The 17,825-nt window shown below is 52.5% G+C and overlaps 1 protein-coding gene across 6 annotated transcripts in view; it reads right to left on the bottom strand.

Annotated features, from left to right (window-relative positions):
• Positions 1-17,825, bottom strand: part of CBLC (Cbl proto-oncogene C) — a 216,203-nt gene that overhangs the window by 71,503 nt on the left and 126,875 nt on the right. For all 6 annotated transcript variants that reach the window (XM_086933142.1, XM_086933140.1, XM_086933141.1 and 3 more), the window contains exons 8-9: positions 16,962-17,180; positions 9,235-9,348 (exon numbers count right to left, since the gene is read on the bottom strand). In XM_086933142.1, coding sequence (XP_086789268.1) covers positions 9,235-9,348; positions 16,962-17,180 — 333 coding nt within the window. The remainder of the gene's footprint in view (positions 1-9,234; positions 9,349-16,961; positions 17,181-17,825) is intronic.

The raw sequence follows: 17,825 nt of genomic DNA, 5'->3' as shown, positions 1-17,825 counted from the left end.
GCTGACAGCAAGTATCCATTCTGGGTGGCTGGCAGCAGGTATCCAGGCTGGGTGGGCTAACTGCAAGTACCCAGGATGGGTGGGCTAACTGCAAGTATCCAGGCTGGGTGGGCTGACAGCAAGTATCCAGGCTGGGTGGGCTGACAGCAAGTATCCAGGCTGGGTGGGATGATGCAAGTATCCAGGCTGGGTGGGCTGAAAGCAAGTATCCAGGCTGGGTGGGCTGACAGCAAGTATCCAGGCTGGGTGGGCTGACAGCAAGGATCCAGGATGGGTGGGATGATGGCATGATAAAACACCTGAAGGCTGCTCAAGCGCTCGCCGCTGCATTATCGCGCTGTTGTTTTAAAACGCTCCGTTTTTCGTATCTTATTTGGCTTTAGTTGCTTAATCCCTTGTTTTTAACTGGCAGTATCTAGGGCCCTCATACCTGCACCATAATCGGTTTTCACCGCATTTTGCGGGTCCGGTTCCCGGTTCTGGGTGGTGGGGTGAGAACGGGCGCCATCTTGGAGTGGTGTCAGCTCAAGCAACATCTACACTGAGCGGTCTAGCGCTCCGGAGGTCCAGAGGGACTGCTGCTTAAAGCTCGCCTCTCCGCGCAGCGGACCTGCACAGCGGGCATGCCTCGCTGTGCCGGAGTCGTGCCAGAGTCCTGCCCGTCTGCGCCCGTCAGCGTCCCGGAGGCGGCCGAGCGGCGGAAGATTCTGGCCTGACAAGGCTCTTCTCGGTCGTTGGGAGGATGATTTGCTATTCTTCAGCGACTCTTCGGGCTCTGCAAACCTCTTCCTGTACTTGTCGATCCGTCTTTCCGGGTCGTTTTAGGGGAAAACGGCTCTGCCCTGGTGTGGCTGGTCACCTGTTTGTGCCCCCCTCGCCACTCTTCGGTTAGACAAGGTCCGTGTGAAACATCTATGCCTACTGCTTAACACGAGATCAGTAGGCAGACATGCCCTTAACATCTTCGATCTTCTTGTTAGGGAAAAACCTCTATGCCTTCTGTTGACCGAAACCTGGTTGGGGGAGATGTCAAATCCGGACATCTTAGCGGCTATTCCACCGGACTACAACATCTTCCGTCAGGACAAAGCCAAGGGTAGGGGAGGTGGGGTGGCGGTGGTTGTGAAGAAGAGTGTTCCATGCTCTATTCTCCCCTTGGACACTATTGCAGGTTCTGAGTCCCTTGCCTTCACTTTTAGACTGACCCCGCATCAAGCTTTGAAAGGGCTGCTAGTACACAGGCCTCCAGGACCTGTGGGCTCTTTCTTTGTGGACCTCCAGGCGGCCATCTCCGGATTGGCTTTGTCTGCGCAGCATTGTTTGTTGGCGGGTGATTTTAATTTTCATCTGGATGTGGTTGAAGATTCGGATTCAAACAAATTGCTGGACATTACTGCCCCTTTGGGCCTTGCTCCATTTGTGACGGGTCCCACACATGATAAGGGTCATATCCTGGATCAAGTGTTTTCGTCGATCCCTTTAGCTGACATTGAAATTCTCCCGGTACTATGGTCCGATCATAGGTTGGTCAGGTTTTCCATATTGGGAAGCGTGCAACTACCCAGCGGCGCTCCCACACAGCCTAGATCAGCCTTGAGGGCACTACACAGAGTGACGCCCGAGTTGCTTGCGCAGGCGTTTGCTGACCATCTGTGCCCCCTTTCGGGTGACTTGGAATTGGACACAGAGGCCATGCAGGCCTGGCTGGCAGAGAGGCTGAATGATTTAGCCCCTGTATTGGCCCCCCGGCCTATGGCCAAACGACTGTCTGTGCCGTGGTTTACGGAGGCGTTGCGCATCACTCGCAGCCAGTGTAAGGTGGCTGAGAGGGCATGGCGCCTTCAGTATGATGGGGAGGCCAGACTTGCCTATAGGTTGGCAGTTAAAGCCTACCATCGCAATATTCTCTGTGCTAAAAAGGAATATCTTGCCACAAGGATAGAGGCGTCCTCCAACTCTTGCAAGGAGATCTTCACTGTGGTGAGGGAGTTTACGGCCCCTAGATCCGATCTGCCGCAAGTAGTGTCATCTGAGTCGTGGGTCTGTGATCTTGCCAGGTTCTTTACGGATAAGATCAAAGTGATCCAGGCCTCCTTTTCAGAGAGGTCCGATGAAGGGTTTCTCAGCATTGGGGCGGGACCCGCTCCATCGTCCACGCCAGTTGCTGTATTGGCGGAGTTCCCCGCTGTTTCCAGCGACGCCTCCCTGGTGCTTTTGGCCAGTCTTAAATCAGGTTCGCCTTTAGACCCCTGTCCGGCCAAATTTCTGGCCAGGATGGCGCTGGTGGTGAACCCATTGGTCAATCCTCTCTTGAACGCGTCTCTGAGGGAGGGTAGGGTCCCGCGGTCCTGGAAAAGGGCTATGGTGATCCCCCTCCTCAAAAAGCCTGGATTAGATGCCGAGGTTCTGGCCAATTACAGGCCAATTTCCCTCCTCCCGGCTCTGGCTAAGATCACGGAGAAGCATGTGCATGGCGTTCTTTCTGGCTTTCTAGAATCAAATGACCTACTGCATCCCTCACAATCCGGATTCCGGCCTAATTTAAGTACGGAGACGGCACTCCTTGAGGTGTCAGAGGTTATTCGGGAGACACTGGACGCAGGAGGCAAGGCCATGCTTGTCATGCTAGATTTGTCGGCGGCCTTTGACACCGTCCCCCATGAGGTGCTCCTCGCCGGACTTTATGACATCGGTCTAAGGGGGACGGTGCTCAAATGGTTTACATCTTTTCTTGAGGGCCGCCGACAAACGGTCTGGGCCTCCCCGAGCTCCGCTGAGATGCCGCCTTTGGGAGTCGGAATTCCACAGGGTTCTGTGTTGAGTCCGACTCTTTTTAATATCTTTATGACCCCTCTGGCGGCACTGGTGGAGGCTTTTGGGGCCCAGGTCGTGTCCTACGCGGATGACACACAACTGCTCATTACGTGCAGAAAAGATCAGGCATTCGATGGTGAGAGCATCCGGGGGTGTCTGGGGATGGTCTTTGATTGGTTCCAGCGGAACAGCCTTAAGACCAACTCCAGCAAATCGGGGGTTCTGTTCTTTGGCTGTGCCACAGACCCTGAATGGCGGGAGTGGTGGCCAACGGACATGTGTCCCCCTGCTCAGTCATCTCAGGTGGCCAAAAACTTGGGAGTCAAGCTGGATAACAATCTCACGCTAAGATCTCACATTCTTGGTCTGACGGGCACTTGTTTTGGTATCCTGAAGATGCTCCGTAAGTTTCTACCTTTGCTTACAGAGGAGCACAGAAAGATCAGCGTTCAAGCCTTAATAGGCTCTAGATTGGACTATGCCAATGCCCTTTATTTAGGGCTTCCGGATTATTTGGTTCAGCGGCTGCAGGTGGTGCAGAACTCCGCGGCTCGCGCCATTTTTGGCCTTCATAGGCGAGCAAGAGCATCCGGGCTGCTGCAGTCGCTTCATTGGCTGCCTATCCGGAAGCGGATTATGTTTAAAACTCTGACTTTGGTGCATAAAGCACTTTTTGGCTCGGGAGCAAGGTATCTGCAGCGAAGGCTGGCCTTCTATCGCCCAGCTCGCTCACTTCGGTCGGAATCTCTGTTCACGGCCGTGGTCCCTCGAGTGAGGAAGGCCCGCAGCGGGGGCCTCTCCTTTAGTCTCAGGGCCCCCCAGCTGTGGAATTCTTTACCTTTGGCTTTACGTAGTACTCCCAATTTGTTCCTGTTTAGGAAGAGCCTTAAGACCTGGCTTTTTAACCTTTAGGTTGTTTTCTCTTTTCTTCTGTTTCTGTTGTATGCTGTTATGTTTGTTAACGCTGAGCTGCCTGTATAGAGCGCCGGGACACTCTTTCTGAGTAGCCGTGCGCTATACAAATAAAAGTATAACATAACATAACATGTATCCAAGCTGGGTGGGCTGACAGCAAGTATCCAGGCTGGGTGGGATGATGGCATGTATCCAAGCTGGGTGGGCTGACGGCAAGTATCCAGGATGGGTGGGCTAACTGCAAGTATCCAGGATGGGTGGCTAACTGCAAGTATCCATGCTGGGTGGGCTGACAGCAAGTATCCAGGATGGGTGGCTAACTGCAAGTATCCATGCTGGGTGGGCTGACAGCAAGTATCCAGGATGGGTGGGCTGACAGCAAGTATCCATGCTGGGTGGGCTGACAGCAAGTGTCCATGCTGGGTGGGCTGACAGCAAGTATCCAGGATGGGTGGCTAACTGCAAGTATCCATGCTGGGTGGGCTGACAGCAAGTATCCAGGATGGGTGGGCTGACAGCAAGTATCCAGGATGGGTGGGCTAACTGCAAGTATCCATGCTGGGTGGGCTGACAGCAAGTATCCAGGATGGGTGGGCTGACAGCAAGTATCCATGCTGGGTGGGCTGACAGCAAGTATCCATACTGGGTGGGCTGATGCAAGTATCCATGCTGGGTGGGCTGACAGCAGGTATCCAAGATGGGTGGGATGATGCAAGTATCCATGCTGGGTGGGCTGATGCAAGTATCCATGCTGGGTGGGTTGACAGCAAGTATCCAGGCTGGGTGGACTGACAGCAAGTATCCATGCTGGGTGGGCTGACAGCAAGTATCCAGGATGGGTGGGCTGACAGCAAGTATCCATGCTGGGTGGGCTGACAGCAAGTATCCAGGATGGGTGGGCTGACAGCAAGTATCCAGGATGGGTGGGCTGATAACAAGTATCCATACTGGGTGGGGTGATGCAAGTATCCATGCTGGGTGGGCTGACAGCAAGTATCCAAGATGGGTGGGATGATGCAAGTATCCATGCTGGGTGGGCTGATTCAAGTACCCATGCTGGGTGGGATGATGCAAGTATCCAGGCTGGGTGGGATGATGCAAGTATCCATGCTGGGTGGGCTGACATCAAGTATCCAGGATGGGTGGGATGATGCAAGTATTCAGGATGGGTGGGCTGACAGCAAGTATCCATGCTGGGTGGGCTGACAGCAAGTATCCAGGATGGGTGGGCTGACAGCAAGTATCCATACTGGGTGGGCTGATGCAAGTATCCATGCTGAGTGGGCTGACAGCAAGTATCCATGCTGGGTGGGCTGACAGCAAGTATCCGTGCTGGGTGGGCTAACAGCAAGTATCCAGGATGGGTGGGCTGACAGCAAGTATCCATACTGGGTGGGCTGATGCAAGTATCCATGCTGGGTGGGCTGGCAGCAAGTATCCATGCTGGGTGGGCTGACAGCAAGTATCCATACTGGGTGGGCTGATGCAAGTATCCATGCTGGGTGGGCTGACAGCAAGTATCCAAGATGGGTGGGATGATGCAAGTATCCATGCTGGGTGGGCTGATGCAAGTATCCATGCTGGGTGGGTTGGCAACAAGTATCCAGAGTGGGTGGGATGATGCAAGTATCCATGCTGGGTGGGCTGACATCAAGTATCCAGGATGGGTGGGCTAACTGGAAGTATCCAGGCTGGGTGGGCTGACAGCAAGTATCCAGGATGGGTGGGCTAACTGCAAGTATCCAGGCTGGGTGGGCTGACAGCAAGTATCCAGGCTGGGTGGGCTGGCGGCAAGTATCAAGGATGGGTGGGCTAACTGCAAGTATCCAGGCTGGGTGGGCTAACTGCAAGTATCCAGGATGGGTGGGCTAACTGCAAGTATCCATGCTGGGTGGGCTGACAGCAAGTATGCATGCTGGGTGGGCTGACAGCAAGTATCCAGGATGGATGGGCTAACTGCAAGTATCCATGCTGGGTGGGCTGACAGCAAGTATGCATGCTGGGTGGGCTGACAGCAAGTATCCAGGATGGGTGGGCTAACTGCAAGTATCCATGCTGGGTGGGCTGACAGCAAGTATCCAGGATGGGTTGGTTGACAGCAAGTACCCAGGATGGGTGGGCTAACTGCAAGTATCCAGGCTGGGTGGGCTAACTGCAAGTATCCAGGATGGGTGGGCTAACTGCAAGTATCCATGCTGGGTGGGCTGACACCAAGTATGCATGCTGGGTGGGCTGACAGCAAGTTTCCAGGATGGATGGGCTAACTGCAAGTATCCATGCTGGGTGGGCTGACAGCAAGTATGCATGCTGGGTGGGCTGACAGCAAGTATCCAGGATGGGTGGGCTAACTGCAAGTATCCATGCTGGGTGGGCTGACAGCAAGTATCCAGGATGGGTGGACTGACAGCAAGTATCCATGCTGGGTGGGCTGACAGCAAGTATCCAGGATGGGTTGGTTGACAGCAAGTATCCAGGCTGGGTGGGCTGACGGCAAGTATCCAGGATGGGTGGACTGACAGCAAGTATCCATGCTGGGTGGGCTGACAGCAAGTATCCAGGCTGGGTGGGCTGACAGCAAGTATCCAGGATGGGTTGGTTGACAGCAAGTACCCAGGATGGGTGGGCTAACTGCAAGTATCCAGGCTGGGTGGGCTAACTGCAAGTATCCATGCTGGGTGGGCTAACTGCAAGTATCCATGCTGGGTGGGCTGACAGCAAGTTTGCATGCTGGGTGGGCTGACAGCAAGTATCCAGGATGGATGGGCTAACTGCAAGTATCCATGCTGGGTGGGCTGACAGCAAGTATGCATGCTGGGTGGGCTGACAGCAAGTATCCAGGATGGGTGGGCTAACTGCAAGTATCCATGCTGGGTGGGCTGACAGCAAGTATCCAGGATGGGTGGACTGACAGCAAGTATCCATGCTGGGTGGGCTGACAGCAAGTATCCAGGATGGGTGGACTGACAGCAAGTATGCATGCTGGGTGGGCTGACAGCAAGTATCCAGGATGGATGGGCTAACTGCAAGTATCCATGCTGGGTGGGCTGACAGCAAGTATGCATGCTGGGTGGGCTGACAGCAAGTATCCAGGATGGGTGGGCTAACTGCAAGTATCCAGGCTGGGTGGGCTGGCGGCAAGTATCCAGGATGGGTGGGCTGACAGCAAGTATCCAGGCTGGGTGGGCTGGCGGCAAGTATCCAGGCTGGGTGGGCTGACAGCAAGTATCCAGGCTGGGTGGGCTGGCGGCAAGTATGCATGCTGAGTGGGCTGGCGGCAAGTATCCAGGATGGGTGGGCTGACAGCAAGTATCCAGGCTGGGTGGGCTGACAGCAAGTATCCAGGATGGATGGGCTAACTGCAAGTATCCATGCTGGGTGGGCTGACAGCAAGTATGCATGCTGGGTGGGCTGACAGCAAGTATCCAGGATGGGTGGGCTAACTGCAAGTATCCAGGCTGGGTGGGCTGGCGGCAAGTATCCAGGATGGGTGGGCTGACAGCAAGTATCCAGGCTGGGTGGGCTGGCGGCAAGTATCCAGGCTGGGTGGGCTGACAGCAAGTATCCAGGCTGGGTGGGCTGGCGGCAAGTATGCATGCTGGGTGGGCTGGCGGCAAGTATCCAGGATGGGTGGGCTGACAGCAAGTATCCAGGCTGGGTGGGCTGACAGCAAGTATCCAGGCTGGGTGGGCTGGCGGCAAGTATCCAGGCTGGGTGGGCTGGCGGCAAGTATCCAGGCTGGGTGATCTCTTGATGATGGCCACATTAGCCCTTTTTGAAGGACACTTGATTACCTGACTGATCCATTGGTTGCTATAGATCTATTGATGGGTTGGTGCAGAGTTCCTTTCACTGATTCGTTGATGTTGGGTCTGCCCTTTTAAGCATTGGCCTGCTTGGGGCTGCCAGTGTCAATCTTAGCTGGAGGATCGAGACGTCAGGGAATATTACAGGGCTTAATTTGTACATAGAAATAAGTGCCAGGGCCCTCTCCACCAGACCACTGCAGCTCGCACCACCCATTGCCCGTGCCAGCACTCCCAATGACAGCACCAACAGAATCACTAACCATCACAGTCCAGCAAGTGTGGCACTTCAGACTATTCCAGGTCCCCAAAGCTATAATGCCTTTGGTGGCAGCTAATAGTCACTTTCGATACATACTGAATTAATAAACAACTGTTTTTATACTCATCTCTAAATAAGACCGACATTGCCACCATGTGTCAGACTGTCACAAGCACTGCTGTTGACAATTTAGTGCGGGTGCTGAACACCCGAAAGCACTGGTTCAAACTAAGCACTGATTATTCACTCCGGGCTATGCTGAGTGACGGTGTTTTGCCTTTTCACAGGAGTCTACGGTTTGGTTGCCAGCAAGTGTCTGTCAAAGCCTCCAAAGTAGTGGGAATTTTTGCTTCATTTTATAATGTGGCAAAGTTAAGTTAAGTGTGGTAGTTAGCGCAGGGCACAGTGACAGATGCAGTAAGTGGCCCATGGCTCAGCGATACATGCTATAAGTGGCCCATGGCTCAGCGATATATGCTATAAGTGGCCCATGGCTCAGCGATACATGCTATAAGTGGCCCATGGCTCAGCGATATATGCTATAAGTGGCCCATGGCTCAGCGATACATGCTATAAGTGGCCCATGGCTCAGCGATATATGCTATAAGTGGCCCATGGCTCAGCGATACATGCTATAAGTGGCCCATGGCTCAGTGACATATGTTAAGTAGCCCATGGCTCAGCGATACATGCTATAAGTGGCCCATGGCTCAGCGATAAATGCTATAATTGGCCCATGGCTCAGCGATACATGTTTTAAGTGGCCCATGGCTCAGCGATACATGCTATAAGTGGCCCATGGGCCATACATGCTATAAGTGGCCCATGGCTCAGTGACATATGTTAAGTGGCCCATGGCTCAGCGATACATGCTATAAGTGGCCCATGGGCCATACATGTTATAAGTGGCCCATGGCTCAGCGATACATGCTATAAGTGGCCCATGGCTCAGCGATATGTGCTATAAGTGGCCCATGGCTCAGCGATATATGCTATAAGTGGCCCATGGCTCAGCGATACATGCTATAAGTGGCCCATGGCTCAGCGATATATGCTATAAGTGGCCCATTGCTCAGCGATACATGCTATAAGTGGCCCATGGCTCAGTGACATATGTTAAGTAGCCCATGGCTCAGCGATACATGCTATAAGTGGCCCATGGCTCAGCGATAAATGCTATAAGTGGCCCATGGCTCAGCGATACATGTTTTAAGTGGCCCATGGCTCAGCGATACATGCTATAAGTGGCCCATGGGCCATACATGCTATAAGTGGCCCATGGCTCAGTGACATATGTTAAGTGGCCCATGGCTCAGCGATACATGCTATAAGTGGCCCATGGCTCAGCGATATATGCTATAAGTGGCCCATGGCTCAGTGACATATGTTAAGTAGCCCATGGCTTACTCACACAGACAGTAAAGTTCTTCATACACCTACCGCAGAGGAGGCGATGGGGCTGACATCCGGATGTGCACCTGCAGTGTGCCGGGTGAGTAGGTCCTGACGACGAGGGACGGGCGGAAGCACCAGTGCCCCCGGAGGTCTGTCCGCCTGTAGGGAGAAGGGGAGAGTTCAGATGGAGGGTCAAAACAGAGAACTGAGGGACAGAAAAAGTTGATTGAAGGTCACAAACTGAGGAATGAGCGCTGTACACAAAATCAAGGAATCGCACTGAAATGGCCACATTGACTGCAGAGAGTTTACAAAAAGAAGGCGATCAGGGGATTCAGTGACTGTGGCAAATAGAGACTCCTAGAGGATTGAATTAGAGACATTGCTAACCTACCACTGGTCACCGCTCAGACATACCAGTGACCCCACACTGGTCACTTAGAGATATCGCTAACCTAGCACCAATCACCGCTCAGACATACCAGTGACCCCACACTGGTCACTTAGAGATATCGCTAACCTAGCACCGGTCACCGCTCAGACATACCAGTGACCTCACACTGGTCACTTAGAGATATCGCTAACCTACCACTGGTCACCGCTCAGACATTACAGTGACCCCACACTGGTCACTTAGAGATATCGCTAACCTAGCACTGGTCACCGCTCAGACATACCAGTGACCCCACACTGGTCACTTAGAGATATCGCTAACCTACCACTGGTCACCGCTCAGACATACCAGTGACCTCACACTGGTCACTTAGAGATATCGCTAACCTACCACTGGTCACCGCTCAGACATACCAGTGACCCCACACTGGTCACTTAGAGATATCGCTAACCTAGCACTGGTCACCGCTCAGACATACCAGTGACCCCACACTGGTCACTTAGAGATATCGCTAACCTAGCACTGGTCACCGCTCACACATACCAGTGACCACACACTGGTCACTTAGAGATATCGCTAACCTAGCACTGGTCACCGCTCACACATACCAGTGACCACACACTGGTCACTTAGAGATATCGCTAACCTAGCACTGGTCACCGCTCAGATATACCAGTGACCACACACTGGTCACTTAGAGATATTGCTAACCTAGCACTGGTCACCGCTCAGATATACCGAGTGACCCCACACTGGTCACTTAGAGATACGGCTAACCTAGCACTGGTCACCGCTCACACATACCAGTGACCCCACACTGGTCACTTAGAGATTTCGCTAACCTAGCACTGGTCACCGCTCACACATACCAGTGACCCCACACTGGTCACTTAGAGATACGGCTAACCTACCACTGGTCACCGCTCAGACATACCAGTGACCTCACACTGGTCACTTAGAGATATCGCTAACCTACCACTGGTCACCGCTCAGACATACCAGTGACCCCACACTGGTCACTTAGAGATATCGCTAACCTAGCACTGGTCACCGCTCAGACATACCAGTGACCCCACACTGGTCACTTAGAGATATCGCTAACCTAGCACTGGTCACCGCTCACACATACCAGTGACCACACACTGGTCACTTAGAGATATCGCTAACCTAGCACTGGTCACCGCTCACACATACCAGTGACCACACACTGGTCACTTAGAGATATCGCTAACCTAGCACTGGTCACCGCTCACACATACCAGTGACCACACACTGGTCACTTAGAGATATCGCTAACCTAGCACTGGTCACCGCTCAGACATACCAGTGACCCCACACTGGTCACTTAGAGATATCGCTAACCTAGCACTGGTCACCGCTCACACATACCAGTGACCACACACTGGTCACTTAGAGATATCGCTAACCTAGCACTGGTCACCGCTCACACATACCAGTGACCACACACTGGTCACTTAGAGATATTGCTAACCTAGCACTGGTCACCACTCAGATATACTAGTGACCCCACACTGGTCACTTAGAGATATCACTAACTAATCACTAATCACCACTCAGACATACCAGTGACCTCACACTGGTCACTCTGAGATATCGATAACCTAGTACTGGTCACCGCTCAGACATATCAGTGACCCCACACTGGTCACTCAGAGATATCGATAACCTAGCACTAGTCACCGCTCAGATATATCAGTGACCACACACTGGTCACTTAGAGATATCGTTAACCTAGCACTGGTCACCGCTCAGACATACCAGTGACCCCCCCCACAGGTCACTTAGAGACATCGCTAACCTACCACCGGTCACCGCTCAGACATACCAGTGACCCCACACTGGTCACTTAGAGATATCGCTAACCTAGCACCGGTCACTGCTCAGATTTACCAGTGACCACACACTGGTCACTTAGAGATATCACTAACCTAGCACCGTTCACTGCTCAAATATACCAGTGACCACACACTGGTCACTTAGAGATATCGCTAACCTAGCACTGGTCACTGCTCAGATATACCAGTGACCCCACACTGGTCACTTAAAGATATCGCTAACCTAGCACTGATCACCGCTCAGACATACCAGTGACCCCACACTGGTCACTTAGAGATATCGCTAACCTAGCACTGGTCAGCGCTCAGACATACCAGTGACCCCACACTGGTCGCTTAGAGATATCGCTATCCTAGCACTGGTCACCGCTCAGATATTTCAGTGACCCCACACTGGTCACTTAGAGATATGGCTAACCAATCACTGGTCACCGCTCACACATACCAGTGACCCCACACTGGTCACTTAGAGATATCGCTAACCTAGCACTGGTCACCCCTCACAAATACCAGTGACCCCACACTGGTCACTTAGAGATATCGCTAACCTAGCACTGGTCACCGCTCACACATACCAGTGACCCCACACTGGTCACTTAGAGATATCGCTAACCTAGCACTGGTCACCGCTCAGATATACCAGTGACCCCACACTGGTCACTTAAAGATATCGCTAACCTAGCACTGGTCACCGCTCACACATACCAGTGACCCCACACTGGTCACTTAGAGATATCGCTAACCTAGCACTGGTCACCGCACAGATATACCAGTGACCACACACTGGTCACTTAGAGATATTGCTAACCTAGCACTGGTCACCGCTCAGATATACCAGTGACCACACACTTGTCACTTAGAGATATTGCTAACCTAGCACTGGTCACCGCTCAGATATACCGAGTGACCCCACACTGGTCACTTAGAGATACGGCTAACCTAGCACTGGTCACCGCTCACACATACCAGTGACCCCACACTGGTCACTTAGAGATATCGCTAACCTAGCACTGGTCACCGCTCACACATACCAGTGACCCCACACTGGTCACTTAGAGATATCGCTAACCTAGCACTGGTCACCGCTCACACATACCAGTGACCCCACACTGGTCACTTAGAGATATCGCTAACCTAGCACTGGTCACCGCTCACACATACCAGTGACCCCACACTGGTCACTTAGAGATATCGCTAACCTAGCACTGGTCACCGCTCAGATATACCGAGTGACCCCACACTGGTCACTTAGAGATATCGCTAACCTAGCACTGGTCACCGCTCACACATACCAGTGACCACACACTGGTCACTTAGAGATATCGCTAACCTAGCACTGGTCACCGCTCAGACATACCAGTGACCCCACACTGGTCACTTAGAGATATCGCTAACCTAGCACTGGTCACCGCTCACACATACCAGTGACCACACACTGGTCACTTAGAGATATCGCTAACCTAGCACTGGTCACCGCTCACACATACCAGTGACCACACACTGGTCACTTAGAGATATTGCTAACCTAGCACTGGTCACCACTCAGATATACTAGTGACCCCACACTGGTCACTTAGAGATATCACTAACTAATCACTAATCACCACTCAGACATACCAGTGACCTCACACTGGTCACTCTGAGATATCGATAACCTAGTACTGGTCACCGCTCAGACATATCAGTGACCCCACACTGGTCACTCAGAGATATCGATAACCTAGCACTAGTCACCGCTCAGATATATCAGTGACCACACACTGGTCACTTAGAGATATCGTTAACCTAGCACTGGTCACCGCTCAGACATACCAGTGACCCCCCCCACAGGTCACTTAGAGACATCGCTAACCTACCACCGGTCACCGCTCAGACATACCAGTGACCCCACACTGGTCACTTAGAGATATCGCTAACCTAGCACCGGTCACTGCTCAGATTTACCAGTGACCACACACTGGTCACTTAGAGATATCACTAACCTAGCACCGTTCACTGCTCAAATATACCAGTGACCACACACTGGTCACTTAGAGATATCGCTAACCTAGCACTGGTCACTGCTCAGATATACCAGTGACCCCACACTGGTCACTTAAAGATATCGCTAACCTAGCACTGATCACCGCTCAGACATACCAGTGACCCCACACTGGTCACTTAGAGATATCGCTAACCTAGCACTGGTCAGCGCTCAGACATACCAGTGACCCCACACTGGTCGCTTAGAGATATCGCTATCCTAGCACTGGTCACCGCTCAGATATTTCAGTGACCCCACACTGGTCACTTAGAGATATGGCTAACCAATCACTGGTCACCGCTCACACATACCAGTGACCCCACACTGGTCACTTAGAGATATCGCTAACCTAGCACTGGTCACCCCTCACAAATACCAGTGACCCCACACTGGTCACTTAGAGATATCGCTAACCTAGCACTGGTCACCGCTCACACATACCAGTGACCCCACACTGGTCACTTAGAGATATCGCTAACCTAGCACTGGTCACCGCTCAGATATACCAGTGACCCCACACTGGTCACTTAAAGATATCGCTAACCTAGCACTGGTCACCGCTCACACATACCAGTGACCCCACACTGGTCACTTAGAGATATCGCTAACCTAGCACTGGTCACCGCACAGATATACCAGTGACCACACACTGGTCACTTAGAGATATTGCTAACCTAGCACTGGTCACCGCTCAGATATACCAGTGACCACACACTTGTCACTTAGAGATATTGCTAACCTAGCACTGGTCACCGCTCAGATATACCGAGTGACCCCACACTGGTCACTTAGAGATACGGCTAACCTAGCACTGGTCACCGCTCACACATACCAGTGACCCCACACTGGTCACTTAGAGATATCGCTAACCTAGCACTGGTCACCGCTCACACATACCAGTGACCCCACACTGGTCACTTAGAGATATCGCTAACCTAGCACTGGTCACCGCTCACACATACCAGTGACCCCACACTGGTCACTTAGAGATATCGCTAACCTAGCACTGGTCACCGCTCACACATACCAGTGACCCCACACTGGTCACTTAGAGATATCGCTAACCTAGCACTGGTCACCGCTCAGATATACCGAGTGACCCCACACTGGTCACTTAGAGATACGGCTAACCTAGCACTGGTCACCGCTCAGATATACCGAGTGACCCCACACTGGTCACTTCGAGATATCGCTAACCTAGCACTGGTCACTGCTCACACATACCAGTGACCCCACACTGGTCACTTAGAGATATCGCTAACCTAGCACTGGTCACCGCTCAGATATACCGAGTGACCCCACACTGGTCACTTAGAGATACGGCTAACCTAGCACTGGTCAACGCTCAGATATACTAGTGACCCCACACTGGTCACCAAGAGATATCGCTAACCTAGCACTGGTCACCGCTCAGACATGCCAGTGACCCCACTTGTCAATTAGGGATTGCTAACCAATCACTGGTCACCGCTCAGATATATTAGTGACCCCACATTGGTCACTTAGAGATATCGCTAACCTACCACCGGTCACTGCTCAGACATACCAGTGACCCCACACTGGTCACTTAGATATATCGCTAACCTAGCAGTGGTCACCGCTCAGATATACCAGTGACTCTTCACTGGTCACTTAGAGATATCGTTAACCTAGCACTGGTCACGGCTCAGATAACCAGTGACCACATACTGGTCACTTAGAGATATCACTAACCTAGCAGTGGTCACCGCTCAGATATACCAGTGACTCTTCACTGGTCACTTAGAGATATCTTTAACCTAGCACTGGTCACCGCTCAGATAACCAGTGACCACATACTGGTCACTTAGAGATATCGCTAACCTAGCAGTGGTCACCGCTCAGATATACCAGTGACTCTTCACTGGTCACTTAGAGATATCGTTAACCTAGCACTGGTCACCGCTCAGATAACCAGTGACCACATACTGGTCACTTAGAGATATCGCTAACCTAGCACTTGTCACCGCTTAGATATACCAATGACTCTTCACTGGTCACTTGGAGATATTGCTAACCTAGCACTGGTCACCGCTCAGATATACCAGTGATCCCACTCTGGTCACTTAAAGATATCACTAACCTACCAATGGTCACCGCTCAGATATACCAGTGACTCTTCACAGGTCACTTAGAGATATCGCTAACCAATTACTGGTCACCGCTCAGATATACCAGTGACCCCACACTAGTCACTTAGAGATATCGCTAACCTACCACTGGTCACCGCTCAGACATACCAGTGACCCCACACTGGTCACTTAGAGATATCGCTAACCTAGCACTGGTCACCGCTCACACATACCAGTGACCCCACACTGGTCACTTAGAGATATCGCTAACCTACCACTGGTCACCGCTCAGACATACCAGTGACCTCACACTGGTCACTTAGAGATATCGCTAACCAATCACTGGTCACCGCTCGGATATACCAGTGACCACACACAGGTCACTTAGAGATATCGCTAACCTAGCACTGGTCACCGCTCAGACATACCAGTGACCCCACACTGGTCACTTAGAGATATCGCTAACCTAGCACTGGTCACCGCTCTCACATACCAGTGACCACACACTGGTCACTTAGAGATATCGCTAACCTAGCACTGGTCACCGCTCACACATACCAGTGACCACACACTGGTCACTTAGAGATATTGCTAACCTAGCACTGGTCACCGCTCAGATATACTAGTGACCCCACACTGGTCACTTAGAGATATCACTAACTAATCACTAATCACCACTCAGACATACCAGTGACCTCACACTGGTCACTCTGAGATATCGATAACCTAGTACTGGTCACCGCTCAGACATATCAGTGACCCCCCCACAGGTCACTTAGAGACGTCGCTAACCTACCACCGGTCACCGCTCAGACATACCAGTGACCCCACACTGGTCACTTAGAGATATCGCTAACCTAGCACCGGTCACTGCTCAGATTTACCAGTGACCACACACTGGTCACTTAGAGATATCACTAACCTAGCACCGTTCACTGCTCAAATATACCAGTGACCACACACTGGTCACTTAGAGATATCGCTAACCTAGCACTGGTCACTGCTCAGATATACCAGTGACCCCACACTGGTCACTTAAAGATATCGCTAACCTAGCACTGATCACCGCTCAGACATACCAGTGACCCCACACTGGTCACTTAGAGATATCGCTAACCTAGCACTGGTCAGAGCTCAGACATACCAGTGACCCCACACTGGTCGCTTAGAGATATCGCTAACCTAGCACTGGTCACGGCTCAGATATATCAGTGACCACACACTGGTCACTTAGAGATATCGCTAACCTAGCACTGGTCAGAGCTCAGACATACCAGTGACCCCACACTGGTCGCTTAGAGATATCGCTAACCTAGCACTGGTCACGGCTCAGATATATCAGTGACCACACACTGGTCACTTAGAGTCTTTTGAGGCTGGAGCAGCCTTGAGGTGTCGGTGAGCCTTACCTGGGGCGTTTGCTGTGGGTTCCTCGGCGCTGCCCTGCCCTTAGCCGGTCCACTCGCCTCACAGACCACCGGTCCAACCGTGGCCCACACCTCCTCGGTCTTCACCGTCGAGGGCGTCGGCCTGGGAGGGGATCGACTGAAGGCCAGAGGGTCAATCTTGATGTCCTTGTGGCCTTTAATCTCACAGCGGCAGAAGGGGCACGTCTGACCATCGGACTGCTGCGGGCAAAGAGAAAGAGTGGAACATGTAAAGAGGGGTGCGGACCGAGCACAACACGCCTGGCTCCTGTCGGACAGCTAAGGCAGGGGCACTGACTGGGCACAGAATGGGCACAGCACGCCTGGCTCCTGTCGGACAGCTAAGGCAGGGGCACTGACTGGGCACGGCACGCCTGGCACTCTCTGGATAGCAGCGCCATGGACATGGACTGGGCACGGCACTCCTGGCACTCTCTAGATAGGGGCAGGCACAGGGCACTCGTTCACGTGTAGGGCACCTCCATTATCAGTGGCACTGCAGAGCTCAGGTTGGCAGCGCTTGGGCAGGACTGGGGCACGCACATACTGTCTGTGTGTCATGACCCCAGGGCTGTAACTTGGGGCGGTCACTATCCGCCTTATGTGTGTGCAGTTGGAGTAAGTGAACAGCAGTCCAGACAGTGCACCGTAGGACAGTACAGCAACTGCTTAAGCATACAAGGTGAGCCACAGTCATTAGGGCTCTGGACACATACGCCAATCAACAGGAAGTAACTTTGGCAACTGCAGGAAACCCAGTGCACTTCCAATAGTGAGGAGTCACCAAGTGACTGTGTGGCAGATTTACAAGCCCCCTGCGCCCCCACTAAGTCACTTTTTGTGACG

Source organism: Lissotriton vulgaris, chromosome 7, assembly GCF_964263255.1.
Source record: "Lissotriton vulgaris chromosome 7, aLisVul1.2, whole genome shotgun sequence".
NCBI classification, from domain to species: Eukaryota; Metazoa; Chordata; class Amphibia; order Caudata; family Salamandridae; genus Lissotriton; species Lissotriton vulgaris.
This window is presented reverse-complemented; position numbering and strand designations above follow the sequence as displayed.